The sequence below is a fragment of the Nyctibius grandis genome, chromosome 4 (assembly GCF_013368605.1).
Source record: "Nyctibius grandis isolate bNycGra1 chromosome 4, bNycGra1.pri, whole genome shotgun sequence".
NCBI classification, from domain to species: Eukaryota; Metazoa; Chordata; class Aves; order Nyctibiiformes; family Nyctibiidae; genus Nyctibius; species Nyctibius grandis.
Genome location: NC_090661.1, coordinates 80,807,083 through 80,828,495, shown reverse-complemented (window position 1 = coordinate 80,828,495; position 21,413 = coordinate 80,807,083). Strand labels below are relative to the sequence as shown.

At 43.1% G+C, this 21,413-nt stretch overlaps 1 protein-coding gene across 1 annotated transcript in view; it reads right to left on the bottom strand.

Annotated features, from left to right (window-relative positions):
• Positions 1-21,413, bottom strand: part of DUSP29 (dual specificity phosphatase 29) — a 30,562-nt gene that overhangs the window by 4,798 nt on the left and 4,351 nt on the right. Inside the window, exons 2-3 of the mRNA XM_068399124.1 lie at positions 16,709-16,923; positions 5,019-5,239 (exon numbers count right to left, since the gene is read on the bottom strand). Of these exons, the coding sequence (XP_068255225.1) occupies positions 5,019-5,239; positions 16,709-16,893 (406 nt within the window). The 5' untranslated portion in view covers positions 16,894-16,923. The remainder of the gene's footprint in view (positions 1-5,018; positions 5,240-16,708; positions 16,924-21,413) is intronic.

Genomic DNA, 21,413 nt, shown 5'->3' with positions numbered 1-21,413 from the left:
CTGGGTAATTTCTGGTTTTGATAGTGAAGGTTTCCATAGTGCCCCTGCTCTGTTTGGTGGTTTGACTACCCTTACCAGCACTTTTGTAAGGCCCATCTTTTTACAGGTGGGGAAACTGAGGCTGTAAATCTTACTGTAGTAACTGAACACCATCTACAGTGGAGATCACCTGTTTAATCCTAAACCAGGTATCTTTGAATTTATTTATGAACAAAGATTACTGAGAAGGCCTGGGGTCTGCAGCTTTGCATTAAGTAACATAGCAAGCCTCCCTGCAGTCTAGTCTTGCATGCCCCACAAGCAGCATGTATGTAATTCTGTGTTTGGGCATGATGACCAAAGCACAAGTGCGTGGGAGGGTTTGGTATGCTATCGAACCATCCTTCCACAAGGATAAATGGGATGTATGGAGGTGCCTTTCTCAGTTCTACCGGCTAAACACAAAAGCTAACTGAATTAGATTATTTTTTGTTGTTCTGACGATAGTGTCCTTCAAGATCTAGATGGCATCACTTTATGCCCATATACTTCATTTGTAAAATATAGTTGACAAGGCTTTTTTAAGGCTCAAGTGATATTTTTGAGGGCAGAGGATAAGGAGGGCCATAGAAGTTAATAGGCATATAACCAAGGGGATGGAAAGAAACCACCTCTTAAACTGTAGAAAAGCTGCTTTAGAAATCTCTGGCTAGTCACCCTTAACCCAATCATGTTGAATGAAAGTAACATTTCCCCACCACCACCACCTCTCTGTTTTATATGATCATCTCCTTGCAGTAGTGGCCTGTTTTGTATATTGTGAATGCAGAGTCTCTGCTAATAGTTTTCATCTCTGAATAAATGTGCCTCAAGAATTAGCTTTGTGACATTGCTTGGTTTAACTTCAGACTTCCAGAGGCAGAAAGTCCTTGGCTTCAGGTACTAGCAAGGATGTAAGCCAAAGTGGAACCTTCCCCATTTGCTGTGTCTGGAGAAGGTGGAGGAAGAGAACAGTAAGTGGGTTCAGGTCAGACTGACAGTTTTGAAACACTTCAAAAGATTTCCAAAAATGATTCAAAGCCCTTGCAGGGGCCTCACAAAGGGTTGAACTGCTGAAGGAAGTGGATTTGGAGCACTCTCTAACACCCTGCTAAGCTGAATTGCCACAGGAAAAAAAAAAAATGCTATCGGGGCCAATAATAGTTTATCTCTGTTAGCTATGCCTAGTGAGAAGTGTTGGGTGCAAAGCTATGACTCCTGCCGATTAACTCCTTTGCTTCCAGACAAGAGGATGTCTTGGCACAAGTAGCATTGCTGTGTAATGGATGCATCAAGAACTGCCAACCCTAGAGGATTAATGGTTACAGTCTGCATCCTAATCCCAGCAGATAGTCTTAGAGGCATCTTGGCAAAATTCCAGTCTCTCTGATAACTAAAAGCGCCTCTTCCTCTCCTGGAAAATCAAAATCCCTTCTATTATTACTGCAAATATTTGAAATGGATGAAAACTCTCATTTGTTCAGCCCTTCATGCTTCTCTTTAGAGCTTCCCGCCTTGTAAATGGGTTGCTCTTGAGGTGATAAAATACATGATAGGACAAGGAAGGCTTTGTTGTGTGTGGGTGGCAAATGCAGGGGATCTAGGAGAAAATGTACAGTTTTATATTGTGTTAACAAAGGCAAAAAATGGCCATACAATTTTCTGAAATGCCTCCTGGTTGTAGGAAAAAAAAAAAGTCTGTCCTTTCGTGTGTGTGTGAATATTCAAGATCTGACTGCTTGTTAGTGCAAAACGCAGGGCCACGTTCCTTCTGTACTGTTTTGTAGTCTCTTCAGTTCTGATGTAAGGACCAATCTGAACCCTCTTACCCCAAGAGGGAGTCAGCTCTTGCAGTCTTTAATTCTGACCGCTTATATCCTTCAAGGTGTGATTGAATATAAAAAATCAGTGCACAAAGCCAGAGGTCTGCTGAGTGGTGACAGGTCCCTGAACTATTTTGGTCACTTGACTTTGGATTGTGTTCCCTGAAAATCTGTCTAGATGCAGCACTCCCTTTCCAGAGTCGGCTGGAGTGATGAATGTTGAGATGTCTTTGGTCAAATGCCTTGGGTCTTTGTATCTGTCTCATGTGTTTCTTCTCACATTGCTTTATCATCTCAGTCTTTAGTGTATTTTTTCCCATGACATCTTTACATGAAAAGGAAATGCTATTCAACTCTGCTTTACATTCTGAGGAACTAAGACACCAAGGGAATGAGTACTAAATCTGTAGCATAGAAGGGAACCTAAAAACCTCTTAAAATAATGTCTTTTCAGGTTAATCAGGCCTTGCTGGTATAAAATTTAAGCTGTCCTATGGTCTGAATTGCATATTTTGGAAAATCTTTATGCACAGCCGAATGTTAGCATGCATAATTCTGAACAGTTTGAATTTTCCTCTGAAACTTACAACTGAGCTACTTTAACTGTTCTTAAGTCCATCTGCCCGTGCTTAAAAGCCTGCAAATACTGCTCTGATCGGGGAGTTTCTTCACCATCACAAAGATGTTGAAGGTTAAATCAGAATTACTGAATTAGGACTGTGTTTTGACAGCATCCAAATTGCCAATCTTTCTGGCCTGTTGCAGAAGGAGAGGCTTCTTCATTTGCCTGACAGCTTGTTTCAACAACATGGACTATTGAGCAGCTTCCCAGCAAAAAGCATTGTATGAAGACATCTATTCAATGAATTTGATCACTTGGCTGGCTGAAGGTTGCACCCCAAACAATGCGATAAAGCTGAAGCAAATTTATTAATACATACGTTCGGGTCACAAAAGCTGAAACTTTTTCCCTTTTCCCCCTTTTCCCTCTCCTTGCATTTGCTCAATTCTAATGCAAAGTAGCAAATGAATGTAATGGTGTTACTGATCAAAAGTATTTTGTACCATATACTGAAGTCCCATGTTATTACCACTGGAGATAGGTACTTGGTTACTTACTGTAAAATCTTGTTTAGGAATCCAGATGCGATTAGTCAGGAAGATGCACACGAATAGTCCTTTCATTAGGCACTTGAAGTACATAGCACCTTTCTACACTAGATGTGCATTCACAAATAATGCATTTATGTTGCTGGAGGAGATCATTAGTTACCTGCCTCTAGTCTTTTCTCCTGTTAAGTGTAAGAGACATCAGTCTACTCTTCAGCCTAGCTTCTGGGGTCATTCTGTTGTTCTGTAAATGTGTGTTGGAAAGCTATTGTCATGCATGCAATCTCTTCGTGGGCCATGCGTATGTGCCTTTATGCATATATTTGGCTGGGATAGGAGATGTGCATGTAGTGTACTTTTCCCTCATGTTAAAGTTCAGAGCTTGGTCTTTCTATTCATGTGTGTTACAGTAATTATTTTATTGGTGTCCATCAGAAGAGATCCTAGCTATCTTGTTGAAAAACCATATGAAATGTGGCAGGCAGTGCACAGCTACAGAAATTATTGCAGCAGGTAGTATCTACTTAAGTGCAGATTTTTTTTTTTGTTTTGTAGAAGTTCATCCAGTCACTCTTTGATTTGATATTGTGTTTCAGCGCTGGACTGGTCCTTGATACTGTCTCAGAACTTCCTGGACTTTGATGTGGTTTTGAAACAAAAAGGTTGATACTCCCCCTCTCCCATCCTTCCCTGCCTCAATATCTGTTGGGGTGCAAGGTTTTTTTCTAGCCTTTGCTGCTTCCCATGTGCTCATTTCTTCACCTCCATGCAGCGGACAAAGGTGTTACAGGAACAGGAGGGTGAAGGGAGTGGGGAAGTCTGCATTTCTTATTTCTCATACTGACCTCTGGCCTCCAGCCATGGCTAGACACAAGTGTGTGTTAGTTACCCACTCCTTACCAAAGGCAACGCTTCAGACATACTTTTTTGAAATGCCAGGTGCCTTTCTTCACAAGCAAGCTCCTGAAGCAGTTTCTTCTGTTATTAGGACTTTGATTTTTAAAACTGAACTGCTTTGAAGACTTTCTACTGAACAAGGGAAGGGACTGTTGCTGTAGACTGTACCTGCTGAAAGGGTAAAATTGTAAAGACCTGGCTGGCTACAGGGGCCAAGGCAGGTAGTAGCTGGCTACAGCTGAGCTAAACAGCCAAGAACAGAAGCTGACACAAGGCTAGAAACTTGATATGTGACTCTCTGATATTAAGGTCTTTGTAGGTCAGCAGGAAAGTCTTTAAGTTTCTCAGCTGGTTTCTGGTAAAATATCCTGTAGCGACATTAAAAAAAAAAAAAAAAGAAGTGGAAGGAGTAGGTGTAATATTGAACACCAGTGTGAGGCCTAGGCTGTCCTTCACATCAGTGTAAAGCTTTCTGATAGAACACTGCTGGAGGTCACCAAATCATGAATTGTAGTAATCAAGCTGAGAAATTACAAAGGCTTTAATGAAATGTTTCTAGATCTCTCCTGTCAGAGTTGTTTCGGTCCCCTGCTGCTTGGAAGATGGCAGAGAGATCAATCTGTTATAGCTTGGGGCAGATCTGATGGCCAGGTAGGAAGGTGGTTTTTATATTTGTAGAGTGAATCTAATGCTGCAGAGTGAGAAGCTGTGGAGTGACACCCTGGAATCTGCAGAGCACTCATGTTCCACTCCCATCACTATGCAAATAATATTCATTAAACCTTTCTTAATAGGGGCTACTTTGAGGAAAAAGACAGCTAATTCATGGAACCTGTGCAATGTGTGATTGTCTCTGATGTGTTTATGAAGGACTCAAAAACAACAACAAAAAACCTCTATCAGGCAGGAGACCTTAATGCAAGCTGTGATGTGGACTTTTATCAAAGTGCTTGGTAAGGGGCTCTTGGGCTGGTACTAGCTCTGCAGTAGAAAGGTCCTAGTTGCATCGCTGCCTGCTCTTAAACTAGTTCCCTGCTACTAGTTTTATATGCTTTGTTAAACTGTATTGGTCTTGTTTCATTCCCACAAGGTTGAATATATGGAACTATGCTTATAATCACATGGTGTAAATACTGTACTGTTTTTAATGATTTTCAGCACCCTCCTTACTTCTTTCATCCTGAAGCGCATTGTCAATGAATTTAGAAGCTGAATAAAAGAACTGGCTGAGCTTGAAAGTAGGGAGGTCATCTGCTTCCACTCCGTGGTACTCCACAGTCATGTCGTGATAATATTCTGGTCCTGTGTCCACGTTCCGCTGACCATGGGCCGCATTGAGGATGTGGGTGAAGCCTGCCTTCTCAAGGCTGTAGCGATCTAATGCAGTTTTCCTGTTAAAAAAAAGAGCTGTCATGTGAGTGAAGAAGCTTCTTACCCCGCAAGCCAGCAAAAAAAAAAAACTTTCTCTGCTTTGGTATCTTGTATATGTTAATGAAACTGATAATGCTTCAAAAGTGCATCATTTACCATTGTAAAGATCTTAAGACACTGTCATTCAGAGTGAATGATCCTTTTGGAGTTCATAACTATCTCTCCCAGGTCCTTAGAGCACCTTAAAAATGAATTTATTTTCCTGGCACCTTTGTAATGTAGGCAATACTGGCTTCTATCCATCTTGTACAAGAAGAAACTTGAGATACAGAAAGAAATAGAATGAATTATTTAAAGTCATAAAGGTAAATCAGTGGCAGAACTTTTGAAATAGGACCCATGAATGCTGCTTTCCCCTTCAATTGATATTGCAGAACTAATAAAAGAGTCAGTGATACATGAGTAGTAAGATCATCTGGGATTCAAAAAGAAGCTCTTAATCCCTAAAAGAAGTTACTGAGTTTTTTCTCCATTCCTATTTTAAAAAATAAAAATAACTTAAAATCACCCTCTGTGGACACAACTCCTGATCAGGTTTCCTTTTACTGTCATGTTTGGTTAAACCAGAGGTCTAAAGCAAAAAGAACTAGATATGGAAATTGGATATTAGCCTTCAGTGAAAGCTGGAAGGTATATATCTAGCCCAATATTCTAATTTATTCTTGTCCTCCCTTCCCTTGGAGAAGGGAAATCAGATAGGAGAGGAAATCCTAGATTTTTGTGTGCCCAATACCCACTTTAAGTGTTTGCGAGCAGCCTGAAATTCCTCAAAAAGTGTAGTTTGTGGACAGGCATGTAAAAACTTTCTTGTTCCATTACAGGAAGCTTTTAATTTTGGAAAGTTTTGTTCTGGAAAAGCTGTCAGGTTTCTTTAGTGCCCAGGAAGAGTACTGAGATTTTTACCAAAAAAATGCATAGGCTTCATTCTGTTAATATATTTTCACATAACTATTGCTGCCATAAATGAATTAGTGCATGATGTGAAACAGCTTTTTCCAACTAAGAAGTACCTCTCTCCATGAATGTTTCCTGAACATTTCAGTGTGTAAATGCAGCTGCTGTCACACAGGACGTTGTGGTGGGCTACCTGTTGTGTTTCATAATTCTAGTGGTGACAGCTCAGAATGGCTTGAAGTTGACTCCACCTTCCCAGCCTCTGTCAAAGTCAAAATCCCCCTTTGAGCGGTCAAGAACCTAGTGATTAGAGCAGTTAACTGGGATATGAATACAGAAGGTCTTACCTATGCTTTTACCTATGATTTAAATTAAGCTCATGATAATTGGCTGTTCTGAGTAGACCTTTCTCCCTGCAGAAATTCCTTTCTGGCCAGGAGTGATAATGTCTTGACCCTACTGGCATTTTCCCTATGAAATAATGTCAGAAGTCCCCTATGTGGTGATTTTAAAAATAAATAAAAATTCCAGTTAGTGTGGTGATGCCTGCCTAAGCTCAGTAGACTGGAGGACAGAGAAGCCGCAGCATGTTGCTGCTAGTGCTGTGATTTGCCACCTTCACCTCAGATTAAATAATGCTCACTCCTTCCCTTTATATTCTTGTTGCAGCGATTGACCTAGAAATATATTTCTTTTTTCTCCTTCCTTTTAAAAGACTTGTGCTTTAGGATTCTGTTCAGGTGGATATGCTCTATACACTTCGCCAGCAAAGACACTTCAGTTCTGGACTATGAGGATGGCCAGTACATAAAAACCAGATTAAATGTCCTGGCCAAAGAGTAAAGGTGCAGTGAATAACTACTTCTCTTGGTTTTGATGTCCTTGAGGTGAACTACAGATTCTGCTTTCGAATTAAGTCTTACTTTGTTTTGCCTCCCTGATGCTAGAGTAGAGAAAATACATTTTCCATTCACCAGGCTTGGCCCAAAGCATGTATCCAACAAACCTTGAGAGACTAATGGTTTCAGCTCAGAGATCTGTGCTTGACTAGAAGCCCTGCAAGTGGAGACCTGTGTGCTGAATAGGAAGTAGGACTGCAGGGTAGTTTGAGTCAGTGGAAAAACAAAGTTTTTCATGGGCTGTAGATACTACCAAGCTTTGGTTTCTGCAGGCACTGCTCAGGCTAATAAATAGCATTTGAATTAAATGATGAAGTTGTTCTGAGCAAGGACAATGTCAAACAATAGGTTGCATGACAATCATTAGCATTTGACACATTCATCTGAAATCCAGTTTTCCTGTTTCCTTGATTAGATTCTCAGGAGATTGCCTTTTGACACAGTGGGTGCATCTAATGCATTCATTTCTGATGGTCGCACTTACAGTCTTGTTCTGTGTCTTAGGATCTCATTTTTAAGTGTTCAGCGGCCCCAGTGTTTCAATGGGTATTCAGAAAGAAGGGATACTGGCTTTCACTAACTGCAGAAGCAGTTGGCTCAGTCTGGCCAAGCTCCTGGGAACTTCCCCCTCCACCTTCCAGTCTTCCCTGTAGCTGCATACTGTGAATTTGGGGCCCGGGACGGAATTAATCCTCCCCCTTTTTATTTAATCCATTAAAGGCAAGGCAGTTAGGTGTTCAATTTGCATCACAATTTGCATAGCATTGTCTGGCCCTTGTCCTGTTGGAGTTTGGGAATATGCGCACTGTTACTCTGTTAGCTCACTATCTTTCCCATGGCTTGGGCTGGAAAGGGAATGAGAAGCAGCAGGAGATCAACCTTGAATGCTGTTGCAAAAAGCCCATCATAAATGTTCAGATGTAACCAAATCATCTGTGAAATCTCTTATTTTTAAAGTAAATTATAAGTGTACCAAGGAAATACTTAGAGGGTTATCTACTCCACTATTTGTAGTGTTCTCCTCAATGCTTGGAATAAGCTGATTTTAAAATGTTACCTGCTTTTTAGTTACACTTTGTACATAGACTGATCCAGCAATATCCTTTTGGACTGAATGTAGCCTTTCCCAATATAATCTTCTTTCTTTATAATATGGATGCACATTTTCTTCTTTATACTGGCATTGCTAATCTAGAAAACTTCCAGAAAATGAATGCTCAGTGTTGAGCACTCAAATATGTTAAGATCTCCACATTTTCACTGGAATAGATACTCAAACTGTGCTGTGTGTAGAACCTGTTAGTTGCACCAAGACCTAAAACATTTGCCCTGGCTAAGTGGAGCATGGTCAGTGTAGGTCCTGTGGGCATGTGGCTTGTGCATCTGCAGGCTGAGCTATTGCATGTCATGTGTAAAGAGGATGTCAGGTACCTTGCTAACAGCAGATACCTGGACAATATTATCTATGGAAAGCTTTTCCTAAGGTTTCTAATACATAATGTTGTGTAGAGATCTGAGGAAACAGTTATTGTGCAATACAAAATAAAGTTCACTGGACTGCAAGAGGTGCCTGCCTTGGGATTTAGAATCTGCATCTTTTGAAGAAAGCTGAAGTGACACTCTTTTTCAAGAGCAAGAGTGTTTGGTTTCAAACTTGATACAGAGATTAGGACGAACTTATGCTCTTTCTCCTTTCTCTCCATCCCACCAGTCTTGCCACTTGAATAATTATGTTGTTCATAAAAGTTATCTCTACTGTTCTTTCAAAAATTTTCCTCACTTTTTTTCTTGTAAAACCTTTCACCCAAAAGCTAGGCAGGACAGCCCAGTTGCACCACCACTTGTCATACTGACCTGGGTTCTCTGCTTTTTCACTCCCATCAGCTGTCTTTTTACCTTGCCCATTCGTCACAAATACTATTGGGCAGGGATGGCCTGTGCTGAGACTCACACTGCCATAATACAGGCAGTTAAACTTGAGGTCATGCTGGGTCTTCAGCATGTTGATTGCCAGTTAACAGGGAGCAAGAAACAGGCTGTTAAGCCCTCATGGGTGGACCCATATGCTTGTAAATGGAAATGTTACTGTGGCCCTTGACGTGTTTGCTTGGGCTAGCTTTAGCCATCAGTGAACTCCAGCTTTGTGTGAAGGACTGGCTTGCTTTCTAGCCTCAACTGAATCTGTAGTGTAGATGCTGTTGTGGAAGCATCCCTCATTATCTGTTTACTTTAGTTAGAGCCTAATTTTTTTGTGTGTTTCATCGTGCATGATGCTCCTGGTTACGTCCCAAGGGGGAATGCTTTTGGTCTTCCTTCAGTTTTTATCATGCTTGAGGTATCAGTATTTTAGATGAAAGGAAGGAATAAATCAAGCATAAATATCTGCAAATATCTGATTGGTTGAGGTGACTAATAGCATAGATCTTTCAGGGGTATATGAGTCATATACCTTATTGGAGGATTTATGACTCTAAGACACTTTCAGCTAGAAATGGCACAGATTTTTTTTCCCTTGAAATTGGCTCCCTACCAGAGTTTAACAGTCAAGCTAGCAGTGTTCCTCTTTGGGTGCTGCTGTTTCCTAATAAATTGCTAATTAATATTACCATTTTTGTGATTATGGTTGAATTTTAAGTAGCCATTGTAAAGAAGAGTTTGCTACAAACACCAGTATAAGTGAAGCCGTAAGCATTTGACTACTCTTGCAATTGTTTTCATTTTGTGTATCTTCACCATCTGTGCTAATAACACTTGATTTCCTCTTACACGATGCAACTGTGGTCTCCAGTGTCTGCCTTGAATGTGTTCCTTTGCAGAGAAGGTGAAGTGTGGCAGTGGGAGGTAACAGTGAAACTTTCAGTATAATTCAGTTTGGTAAGAGGTGAACTGGGCAGATTGGTCCCATGTAAAAACTCCTCAGCTCTTCAATTCGGAGCTCATAAACATATGCTAAAGTTAAGCATACCCAGAAGTCCTTCTCTCTATAGTAAAGCATGTTAAGTGAGAGCTTAGTGCTTTGCTGAATCAGACCCTGCATTTACTGTAGGACAGATGGACTTAGGTTTTTAAAGTTCTGAGGCAAGGGGGAGTACTTTGATGTGGGAGTGCCACCTAAATGGTGAAAATTGGAGAGAAAATCACTTTCACATAGGGATATATTGAGAATAACAGACTGTCACCAAGAGTGAGAACTGACCTAAACAAAAATGTCATCCATTTTCAGATGGTTCCCAAAAGACTATTTACATCTCTTGGGTTGTGCAAGGGCAAGTAAAGGGCTTGTCCGAGACTTTTAACTGTGCCTGCTGTCAGTTTTAGAGCTAAGATTCATAGGATTAAAAGCAAGTGCTGTAGCAAACTCTGCTTTCTTCTGGAAGCAACAATGTAAGTATATACAACGTGAAAGAAAATCCTTCCTTTCAAGTTGCTGTCTCCAGTGTACCAAATCTCTTCTCTCTCTGTTCAAAAATACTGTCATAACAAGCTTTAGTCCCAGCTGCTTTCATCAGGAAGATGCCCAAACCAATGGAGTTGGAAGAGAGGGGAAAACCAACATGCAGGCACTGCAGCCTGCACCTCCACGTCAAGTATTAAGTATATTAAAAGCAGCTAACAAAGGGAAGAGAAGGCGGCTCATGATGAAAACCCAAGTGCATCTAAGGAAGGGAAGTAATCCTCCGAAACGCCTCGTGAGGGTGTGGGCAGAGCAGCTCCCTCCACAGGTAAGTGAGCACCTTATAGCTGGTACTGGTCAACCGGACAACTGGTATGCTTATGAGCTCTAAGTAGAGCCAAGTCTGTTAAGCTTCATGTGAGGGTTGAGCAATGCAAGCATGTTTCAGTATAGACTGTTAAAGCCACAGATTGACGTGACCCAGATTCACAAAACACAAGGAAATCTGAGGCAACATGTTACTAGAAGAGGAATTGTCTCCCTCAAACTTTTCCATTTTCTTAAACGCTGAAGGAAAGCTTAGTGCAGGATGATAATTTACCAGATGGTCAGTGTCAGAACGAAGCTTCCTGAATATAGGCGATATTGACACTTTCTTGAGAAGATCTGGCAGTTCTTCCTCCTGAGGGGAGATGTTGAGAATTTCCAATAATACTGACCCAATTTCCTTTGGTAACTCCAGCATTGCAGGAATCTGGAGATAGTGTAGCATTGTATCCCCTTTTCCTTCTGACTTATTGCTCCATTTCTGTGGATACCTACTGTTCAGTGTGAATTAGAAGAATTTTTAGGTACCACTGAAAATACTGAACAGGATCTTCATAATTTGTGGTAGAAAAAGATTTAGTGGTCAATTTTCCTCTAGCCCAGAATGGTGGGCGGTGTTTTTGTAAGTGATGCAACCTAGATAGAGGAAATGCCTCTGTGCTTCCTATACAGCAAAGGCATCAAACACATGTGATGCAGTCTGTTCCTGGTCTTGACTTCAGTCACTCGCCAAGTGTCAGAAATCACCTATAGACAGAGGTGTTGGGTGAGGAGGTGTTACTTGCCTTGGAAACCATTGCTGCTTTAAGAGGTTTATGGTCCAGTGTTACAGATCTGATTTTCTGGATTGTTAAACTGCTGTTGCAGTTGGCAGATTCTCGTACTGACAGAGTTGAAACTATGTCCTCAAGCGTGTTGTTATAATCTAAATCTGCATACTCTCCTATTTTTATATGATTAATGCTGGTGTAGATCCTAGGAGTTCATAATGCTAAACAGTGGGAGGTAACTGTTTGCTACCCTGAGCAAGTCCCATCTATTTTCTTCTAGATTGGTATAAACTGTCTTTCTGCTTAGTCACTTGGAAAAAGCCATACTGTATTGTTTTTCTGAGGAAAGGGAAGAGGAGAGAATGAGTTTCAGTTAAGCATATATTTAAAGTTTAGTTATATATCTTAATTATCATACACTCAAATCTGTAGGTTTGAGTTACTCATGTGTCTTGTTGAACCTTACATGTGTTAGTTCTCAAGACCATAAACTCTGGGGCTCTACTGGGACAAACAGACCCCAGCTTTCTTGAAGTGCAAGCTCAGTTCAGCTGCATATCCAGAAAAATATTTTTCATATTTAACCTGTAAGGAATTAGACTCCAGAAGACTTCTTTTCCTCTGTGAGTAGTTTGAGAACACAGAGACCTGAAATTGTGATCAGGCCTTAAATCCTAATGAGAGCTAGAGGTTAAGAGGAGAACAAAATCTTTGGAGGCCTTTGTCTTCAGCTAAAATATTCTTTGAAATTCAGAAATGTGCAACCATGAACATCATCTCGGGTAATAAGGTGATCACTGAAGAGCCGCAAGAAGAAACTACAAGCTGCATAACTGGCAGAGGTTTTTCATGTGATTGCAATGAACCAAGCAGGCTTGCGATTAGCCAGTAAAACTGCCCATGCAAGTAACCTGGTGGCCAGTGAAAGAAAGGAGCAAGACAAAGCTGCTTGCTATCCCTTTAGAAGACTTGTGGATGTGAGGAGGATACATGCAAGCACTAATCCTGGTAGATTAATCAAAACCTTGGCAAAGCATGTTTTACTCCTATCACTGGGCTGTCTCCTACAAGTTCCAGTGTCTGGTCTTTAAAAGTCCTTGGAACTTGCTGGAGGAAAATTTCAATTGGAGCTGAACACAGCATGTTATATTTTGAGGCTTTGATTATTCTGGGCCTGACAGGGCAATGGAGATTTCATTGCCTCTGGGCAACATCTGCAGCGAAGCCTTGTAACAAAAGGATTGAGTGGCCTCACAGGGCTCCTTGATAGCCTGTATTGCATTAGAAGGAAGATGTGGTTACGTAGTCAGGGTAATTAATTAGCATTTCCATAAGCAGTCACAAGTCCTGTTAACCTTGTAAATGCAGGAGGCAGGAATGAAGCACAGATGTGAAGGCTCTGAAGATAAACTCTGCATGTGTGTGTTCACTTGATTTTGTTGATGAGCTCCGCTAAATTCTTTCAAGATCAACCTTAATTTAGCATGGCTAAGGATGCAAATACACCCAACATCTGTTCACGTCTCCATGGCAGCTCTTTGGCAACCAGTGCTACAGCAAGATCTTAAAATAAAACAATACAAAAAACCCTGCCACACTGAAGTGGGAAGCTGTTGGTCAGAAGTAAGATGTGGAGCTGGCTGAGGAAACATATAGAGGTACCTGGACTTTGCCTGCTTCAAATCAAATTTTAGTTCTGGTAATGAAAGCTGCATCTTGCCTGCAGACCAGTTCTCATCTCAGATTTTCTGCTACTGGACGTCAAGTTTGCCCTTACCTGGCTGACAATAGTCATTCTCTTGCAGGGGGACTCATTTTCTGGTGAAGTTTTACTTCTGTTCACTTCCCACCTGCTCCCCACTTCTTTTTCCTTCTCCTTTTGCTTTCTTACTCTGTCCCAGTCATGTGGGGACTTGTTTCCCCTTGAAGCACCATTGTGTTTCCTCCTGACTTAAGACCTGTCTCCTGCAGAAATAAAAAACTGCCCAGCGTAAGTGGGTGTAGCTCTAAGGACCTCTCAAGAAGCTTGTTTTTCTGTTCCTCTGGTTAGCTTGTACAGAGCGCAGGTGTGTATTGTATTCAAGGTTGTGCCTCCTAGCATTTATAAATACAAGGTGTAACAAGCCACTGCTACAGGAACAATTGCATGAAAGAGTCAGTGGCTGGTGTCCTGGACTTAGAGACTGACTGACCAAAGATGTATTGTCTCGTTTGATCCCTTTGCTCAGAGGGCAGAGCTGTAGCTTCATCACAGAGATAAGAGGGAAATTATTCTAACAACTTCATTCAAAATAATTCTGTTGGTGATTTTGAACAAGGAAGTAGGAAATAAATGCTGGAAGAGGCTGTTCTTCACACTGAATCTTTAGTTAGAAATGTCTAACAAGAGGGGCAGGGTAGGATGGGGAGAGGACAACTCAGCCTCCTTTTCCTTTGTTCCTGAGTCATTTGGCTAGGCACTTCCCATCACTTAAGTTTTGGTTGTTTTTTTTTTTCCCGTCTCTCAAAGTGGGAGCCCCGGCTTGGTTAAAGCCCAGAACTCTTGTGTGTCTTTCTGTTGCCTCTGGCACCACAGAAGTAATTGGTCGATGATACTAGGAGCCTTGTAACTTTCAAGGCTATATATCTTTCCTCTTTTATAAGCTGGGAACAGATGAATTTTAGGACCCTTTAAAAAAATTATTGAGAACTTTGGTGCCAGTGGGGGTCCTGCTTGTGCCTTCCAGTGATGATGCAAAAGAAATGTCATGTTACCGCTGGGTGTAGAGGAAAATGGGAAGGGGACCAATAATGCCTACGGGGTAAGAAAAGCTCTCTTGCTCTGCACAGGGTTTGCGTTGGGGGATTTTCTGATGGCATGTCTCCCTGCTGCAGCAGTCATCTCTGCTTGTCAGAATAGGCTGTTTCTAGCTTAATCCTGTGCTCAGCAAAGCTAAGTCTGTTTTGTGGGTTTGTTTTTTTTCCAAATCACACTTGGTCTGATCAGTGAGACATGTCTCTGCAGCTTTGCCTTCTACAGGGTTCTGTTTGTTTTTAATCTCTTGAGCGATTTGGAAATGCAGAGTACTCCATGTACACAAGCACGGGCTTGGGAATGCAGAAATATAATGGTGGGTTGAGCTGCCTCTCCAGTCACTTTTCAAGAATTACATAGAATCACAGAATCACAGAATCATTTTGGTTGGAAAGGACCTTTAAGATCATCGAGTCCAACCATTAACTTAACACTACCAAGTCTACCACTAAACAATATCCCTAAGCACCACATCATCTAATATAACATTTCAATTAAATTCTATGTCAATTAATTTAAAAGGCTAATGAAATAACTGACAAAAAATATGGTATCTATAAGGTGACGAAGAAGATACTTTTTCGTTTGCATTATTTTGTCATTGTCTAGATGAGAGACCTAACATCTATATTACTTTACCGCAAGGGAGAAGACAAATTATGAAGGTCACTTGCATGCCACATTTCAGAAACTGTTTTCATCCCACTGCACATAAAATCACAGAATCACAGAATGTCAGGGATTGGAAGGGACCTCGAAAGATCATCTAGCCCAATCCCCCTGCCGGAGCAGGATTACCTAGACCATATCACACAGGAACGCGTCCAGGCGGGTTTTGAATGTCTCCAGAGAAGGAGACTCCACAACCTCTCTGGGCAGCCTGTTCCAGTGTTCAGTCACCCTCACCGTAAAGAAGTTTTTCCTTGTATTTATGTGGAATCTCCTGTGTTCCAGCTTGCACCCATTGCCCCTTGTCCTGTCAAGGGATGTCACTGAGAAGAGCCTGGCTCCCTCCTCTTGACCCTTGCCCTTTACATATTTATAAACATTAATGAGGTCACCCCTCAGTCTCCTCTTCTCCAAGCTAAAGAGACCCAGCTCCCTCAGCCTCTCCTCATAAGGGAGATGTTCCACTCCCTTAATCATCTTCGTGGCTCTGCGCTGGACTCTCTCTAGCAGTTCCCTGTCCTTCTTGAACTGAGGGGCCCAGAACTGGACACAATACTCCAGATGCGGCCTCACCAGGGCAGAGTAAGAGGGGGAGGAGAACCTCTCTCGAACCGTGCTGACCACACCCCTTCTAATACACCCCAGGATGCCATTGGCCTTCTTGGCCACAAGGGCACACTGCTGGCTCATGGTCATCCTGCTGTCCACTAGGACCCCCAGGTCCCTTTGCCCTACGCTGCTCTCCAACAGCTCTGCCCCCAACTTGTACTGGTACATGGGGTTGTTCTTGCCCAGATGCAGGACTCTAACACTTGCCCTTATTATATTTCATTAAATTTCTCTCCGCCCAACTCTCCAGCCTGTCCAGGTCCCTCTGAATGGCTGCGCAGCCTTCCAGCGCGTCAGCCACTCCTCCCAGTTTTGTGTCATCAGCGAACTTGCTGACAGTGCACTCTATTCCCTCATCCAAGTCATTAATGAATATATTGAATAGTACTGGTCCCAGTACCGACCCTTGAGGGACTCCGCTAGACACAGGCCTCCAACTGGACTCAGTCCCATTGACCACCACTCTCTGGCTTCTTTCCTTCAGCCAGTTCACAATCACCTCACTACCCGATCATCCAGACCACACACTTCCTCAGTTAGCTGCAAGGATGCTGTGGGAGACCATGTCAAAACGCTTTATTTTAGGCTTAAACCAATCTAAGCCATGGTGCTACACATCTAAGCCATGCTCCTTCTTTCATGTAACTGTGGCAGGACCTTCACTCGGAGATAAATGACAAATTACTCCTTGAAAATGAGACATTTAAAATAGATCGTGACTAGCTTCAACCTCTGCAGCCTGCACTGGTGCCACAAACTGCTCCTGTTACTCAGTCTTTAATAGTAGACCCCGCCGCACTTACCCAGCACTTTCTTGAAGGCAGCAGCAGCCAGCAGTGTGTCCCTCTATCTGTAAGGGCCATGGCAGGCTCCAATTGCTCTATAGAACTCTGACATCTGTCAGTAGCTCATCAAATCAGATCATCACTCCTAAATACTAGCAGATGGGTAGGAGGAGGAAAGAAACACCCTGCTCCCTTGGTGAGCTGTACTTGGTACAGCTTGGTCATATGCTATGTAGAAGAGATGTACTTAACTCCTCTGCTATGTAGAGGTACTATGTACACACTTACTCATTCCCTATGTAGAGGTTGGGCCAGACTTCATTGACATGAGTGTACTTCGGGCATCCTTTCCAGAAGAGTCGTTCCAATTCAAATGCACCTGGGGTACAGTAATCCTCATCAGTATCTACTTTGATTGCTGTATATGCATTTTTCTTCCCAGCGTTCAAACGTGCTGATGTCATCTTGTCCATGGAGTAGTGTGCTCAGGACGTGCAAGAAAGCTGGAATGCAACCAAAACAGAATGTTAAGCACAAAGCAAGCGAGTTCTGCTCCAGTTGTGGGATGCTGGGAGCAGCACTAGCCAGGTGTGATTGGGCATGGTGTGAGATGGATATACCTGCTCTGTGGCAGACGCAGATTCGCACCTGGATTTCTGCCTCCCCTGAACTAGGCGAGGAATACTTTGTTGGATGAGCTCACCAGCAATGGGAACAAAAGCCAAAGGTTTGTCATCACCCAAGGTTGGTCTCCACTGGGAATTTGCTTCCTAGAAAATCCACTGGTAAGAATTTGGTAGGTCTAGCAGCCTGATCCAAGGGATCTAGAGCACCTAGGGGGACTAGAAGGGGGAAATTTAAAATGTCTTTATCATTAATTGTGAATCTCCTAAAGGCTTCTCTTTCATGTGATTTTCAGCAACTCAAGGAAGTTAAATGTCTCCATTCAGGTGAATGCTGCGTGCATCTGTTCTACTCTTTCAAGATCTTAATGCAGCCCTGCACAATGACCCTCGCAAGCTGTTTCCAGGAATGGGAGTTTGCCTTTTTGCAGCATCATTGACTGACAAAATATATTTTAGCCAGGATGGACTCAAGGACTTACTTTTTTCAGGTTCACTCTTTTTTTTTTTTTTTTTTTTTTTTTTTTTTAAACCTAGATGCATACGTGCCAAGTGGGAAGGAGGAAGCACTGATGAAGGTATAGCACAGAAGGGAGCAATGGCATAGTGTTACCCTGTAATTAAAATCAGTGTGTCGTTAATGTTGCCAAAAACAACACCCTTTGCCTGGCCGTGTTGTCAGAGCTGTGTCGCTCAGAACTGACAACCTGAATGTCCCATGTGTTTGAGCTGTCTGCTAGTATTGAATCCTTTTGTGTCAGCTTTCCACATCTCTTGAAGGTCCAGATTCTCTCCTGCTGGCTGTGATTTCCTCAGCTGCTGTCCTGATTTAGACTTTCCCCTGTAGAGTTTGCCTCCCTCAGCTGTGGAGTCAACAGTTACACCCCAGTTAGGTGGTCTGGCTCATCCCCCACTTCCCCAAGGCTGTGCCCTACTTAGGAGCTGGGCACTGACCCCATGAGCTGCAGGAGCTGAGGGCAGCTTAAGGCTTTCACAGAGCTGGTGAGGGAAGTTAAAGGCCAGAGACTAACTTGAGTCTCAACACCTCCCTCGGCAATTCCTTTATGAAGACACTGCCTTAGGACATGGTGGGTAACTGTATGTTTGCAAGAGTATTCTTGTCTGTTGGACAGGTGGGTTTTTTGCATACATGTTTAACTTTCCTGATCCCCTGCAGCTGGAGTATCTCAGGTGGAAGTCCAGTGAAATATGTGTGATACAGAAACCCTTGCACCGGCAGCAACCGTACCAGCCACTGCAGGGGCAGTACAGCTGCAGGAGTGCAATGCTGTGCTCCTTAGCTCCGGTGTGGCACTGCACTGTCCTGCCAGAGAAGTCAGCTGGTATCCCCACACATACAGTGTTGACTGTGTGTGTTTAGGTCAAGGGTTTTTCAGATTATTTTTTATTTTAATTTTTTGATTACTTGAAGAAAATTTTGCAGGGGGAATGCTAAGGTACAGTGCATCCATGTATTCTCAGTAAAGAACAAGAAACAAGGGAGTGATTGACAAGTGATAAAGGTGTACATGAGAGCTTTTCAGTCCAAATTAACAGCACTGGAAACTCTGCATGCTACCAGACAAATACTCATGTCATAGATCCTGGCACAATGTCAGAGAAGGATTATTGTGAGGAACATGGGTGTTGTAATGTCTCCTTTGGTTTTCTTGTGTGGATTTGCACATTTCTGAAGGCAAAGCACATTTTATTTTACAAGTTGTCAGCAGGAATTTAAACTGCTCATGCAGCTGATCTTTATGCTACAGCAAACCTCTAGGAACTAGAATTTGGGGCTGGCCACATGCCTGATCTCCTCTTTACCCTGTTGCCAGTTGTCACTTAACCATCTTCCCCTCTTGTCCTCTGAAAACAAGTTTCCCTGTTATCCATGTTGCCAGCCTTCTGCTGCAGACTTCCTTGACTGCTCCATCTCCCTGTTGGGTCTGTCTTGTTTCTCCTGCTAGACTGCCTGATGTTTCAGGGCAGCGATTGCTACTGTCTCTCATCCCCTTGAAGGGAGAAGTTGAACCTTGCAGTTCTGTAGGAGACACGTAACAAGAAGGGGTGAAGTTGGGCTTGATTTTATGAAGCGTGTGAGTACAGCCTGCTAAAAATCCACCATTCTTGCAGGCAACAAATCCTGTTGTGATGCCCACAAATCTTTTGTGTTGGCCACTGGTGACGTTTGTGTCCTTTTAGTTACAAAAATCTGACTGGTGCCTTTGTGCAGCTGTTGAAGAGCTCCTCTGCAAGCAGGAGGACCATTTTTCACTGACACCCCCTGTATCCATGGGGTTTGTTCCCTCAGTTTGGGCTCTTTTGTGCCTGTCATGTTCTGTTTCTCCACAAAACTTGAAAAAGCCAAATGATGCCTGTTTTCCTACTCCAAAGCTAGGCAAGATTGTGGAGTCGGTTTTTGTTTGGCATATGTACACCTTTGTTCGAAAGTTGGCTTGCTTTCACTGGCAAGGGGATCTAGCTTTCAGCCAAGCTTCCTAAAACATGATGAGGATGTTTAGCTAAGCGGTCCTCTGGGATTTATAAAGGGCTCTGAGAATTCCAGCTTCTAGCAAATCTACCTTGGGCTGGGTCTTGCATGCCTCTGAGCAGCACCAAGTCCTGTCTCTGTGTCCTCAGTAGCCGTTCCCCAGCAGAGCCTTTTTCCTTCCCATGCCAGAATTATGCTAATTCTACATGCAGACTCAACAGCGTAGATAATGTTAGACTGTCAGAGATTCAAATCTAATACAGTCTGACTTGGGGAGTGAATAGGCTGTTATCTAGAACTTGATAAGAACTGCTGTTTGTCTAGTAAGGAGTTATCTTAACTGAGAGCCTTTTGCCTTGATGCTGAAGGACTGACTGTGCTTTTATTCACGACTCCGTAAAATGGGAGGGGAGGAAACGAAGGGAAGAAGAGAAAGCAATGTAATCAGTAATCACGCTCAGTGGCCACAGCACATTGATTTGTTACACCAATAGTCCTGCTTATAGACTGCAGACCTCAGAACAGGGCAATTACATCTGCAAGGGATCGTTTGTGGTACTGGAACACCGTCTCAGTTGGAAGCTTGGTTAGCACTCTGAAAGTTAGACCTCTGCTGAGAAGTATTCATTTCTGTCTGTCTTGGGAAGCCATATGCTCCCTGAACTTTCAAGTAAGCTATGTTCTTTTATGCCTTGCCAATGTTATCTGCTGCAGGGATTTTTAAATTGAATTAGAGCACAGGAAAGCATCAGTTGAAATTCCTCTAATAAAGTAGTATTTCAGATTTTACTCTAGACTAAGTAAGAAGTAGCAGAATTTAACCAGGAGGAGGGGAAGAGGGAAAAAGGGGCTGGTTTGCTACTTGAGCTCTGGAATTGCCATGGAGCATTTGGTTGTGGGGAGAAGGATGGAAAGGCTTGTGTCTTTCCAGGAACCAAAGATGTCTAACCTCATCACTTACTGTTCTGTGTACACCAAATAGAGCTAAGGGAAGACTGTTCCCTAGGCCTGCCCTCTTGGATTAAAAAGTGAAAAGTGGATTGGATTTTTTTTTTTTTTTTGGTGGTTGTTCTTAGGGCTGTTGTGGATATAAGGATGACTGTCTAGCACAAACCCAGGTAGGGAAAGCTCAGATTTCTTTTGCAGACCTCCGGGGAGGGGAGACTGTCCCTGGCAGGGTGTTCACCCGGTACAGTCGGATGGCAGACAGATTGCAGGGTTACCCAGGCACAGGCTTGTCGGAGCAGTCTCCCACCCCTTGCGGTGCTTTGTTTGGGCTAAGATGCTTTGCCTTATAGACTCATTAGTGCAGGCTGACTGAGGTACCTGTGCAGCTTTTCTGTACAGCTTGGCAGTCACTTCATGGCACTGCACTGTGCTGGGGATGCACAACCTTGGATGTGAAGGCTCTCCGGAGTAGGGACGGTCCTTGTGCCCTTTGCACAAGGGACTCCGCACCCTGCTTGCTCCTGGAAGTGCTGCTCCAGCACAGGACAGCCTTTCTTATTTCATGGGGAAGGGATGAAGGGGAGAGTCGGCAGGAACTGCCATTGCCCCAGAGAGGTTCTCCTCAGCAGGAAGGCTTAAGCCCAACTTTGGGGCGTAGTGAGGAACGGAGCCCTGCCTCTGGGACCAGGAGTTCCCTTCCAGCGAGGCAGGGCTTCTGCAGCTCGTCCCACTCTTCCCCCGTGCCCAAGCCACGGCTCTTCTCTTGCTCTCTGCTGTGCTTTGCAGAGGCCAGGCTGTGTGACCTGCGGAGACCTTCCTGTTCCCTCTCAGCACCCACCCTGCGGTGGCCAGTCAGCAGCCAAGTGCCGGGTCAACCTCAGTGGGACCAGGGTCCGATGCTCAAGCCTGTGAGGTTTTGTCTGCCAATCCT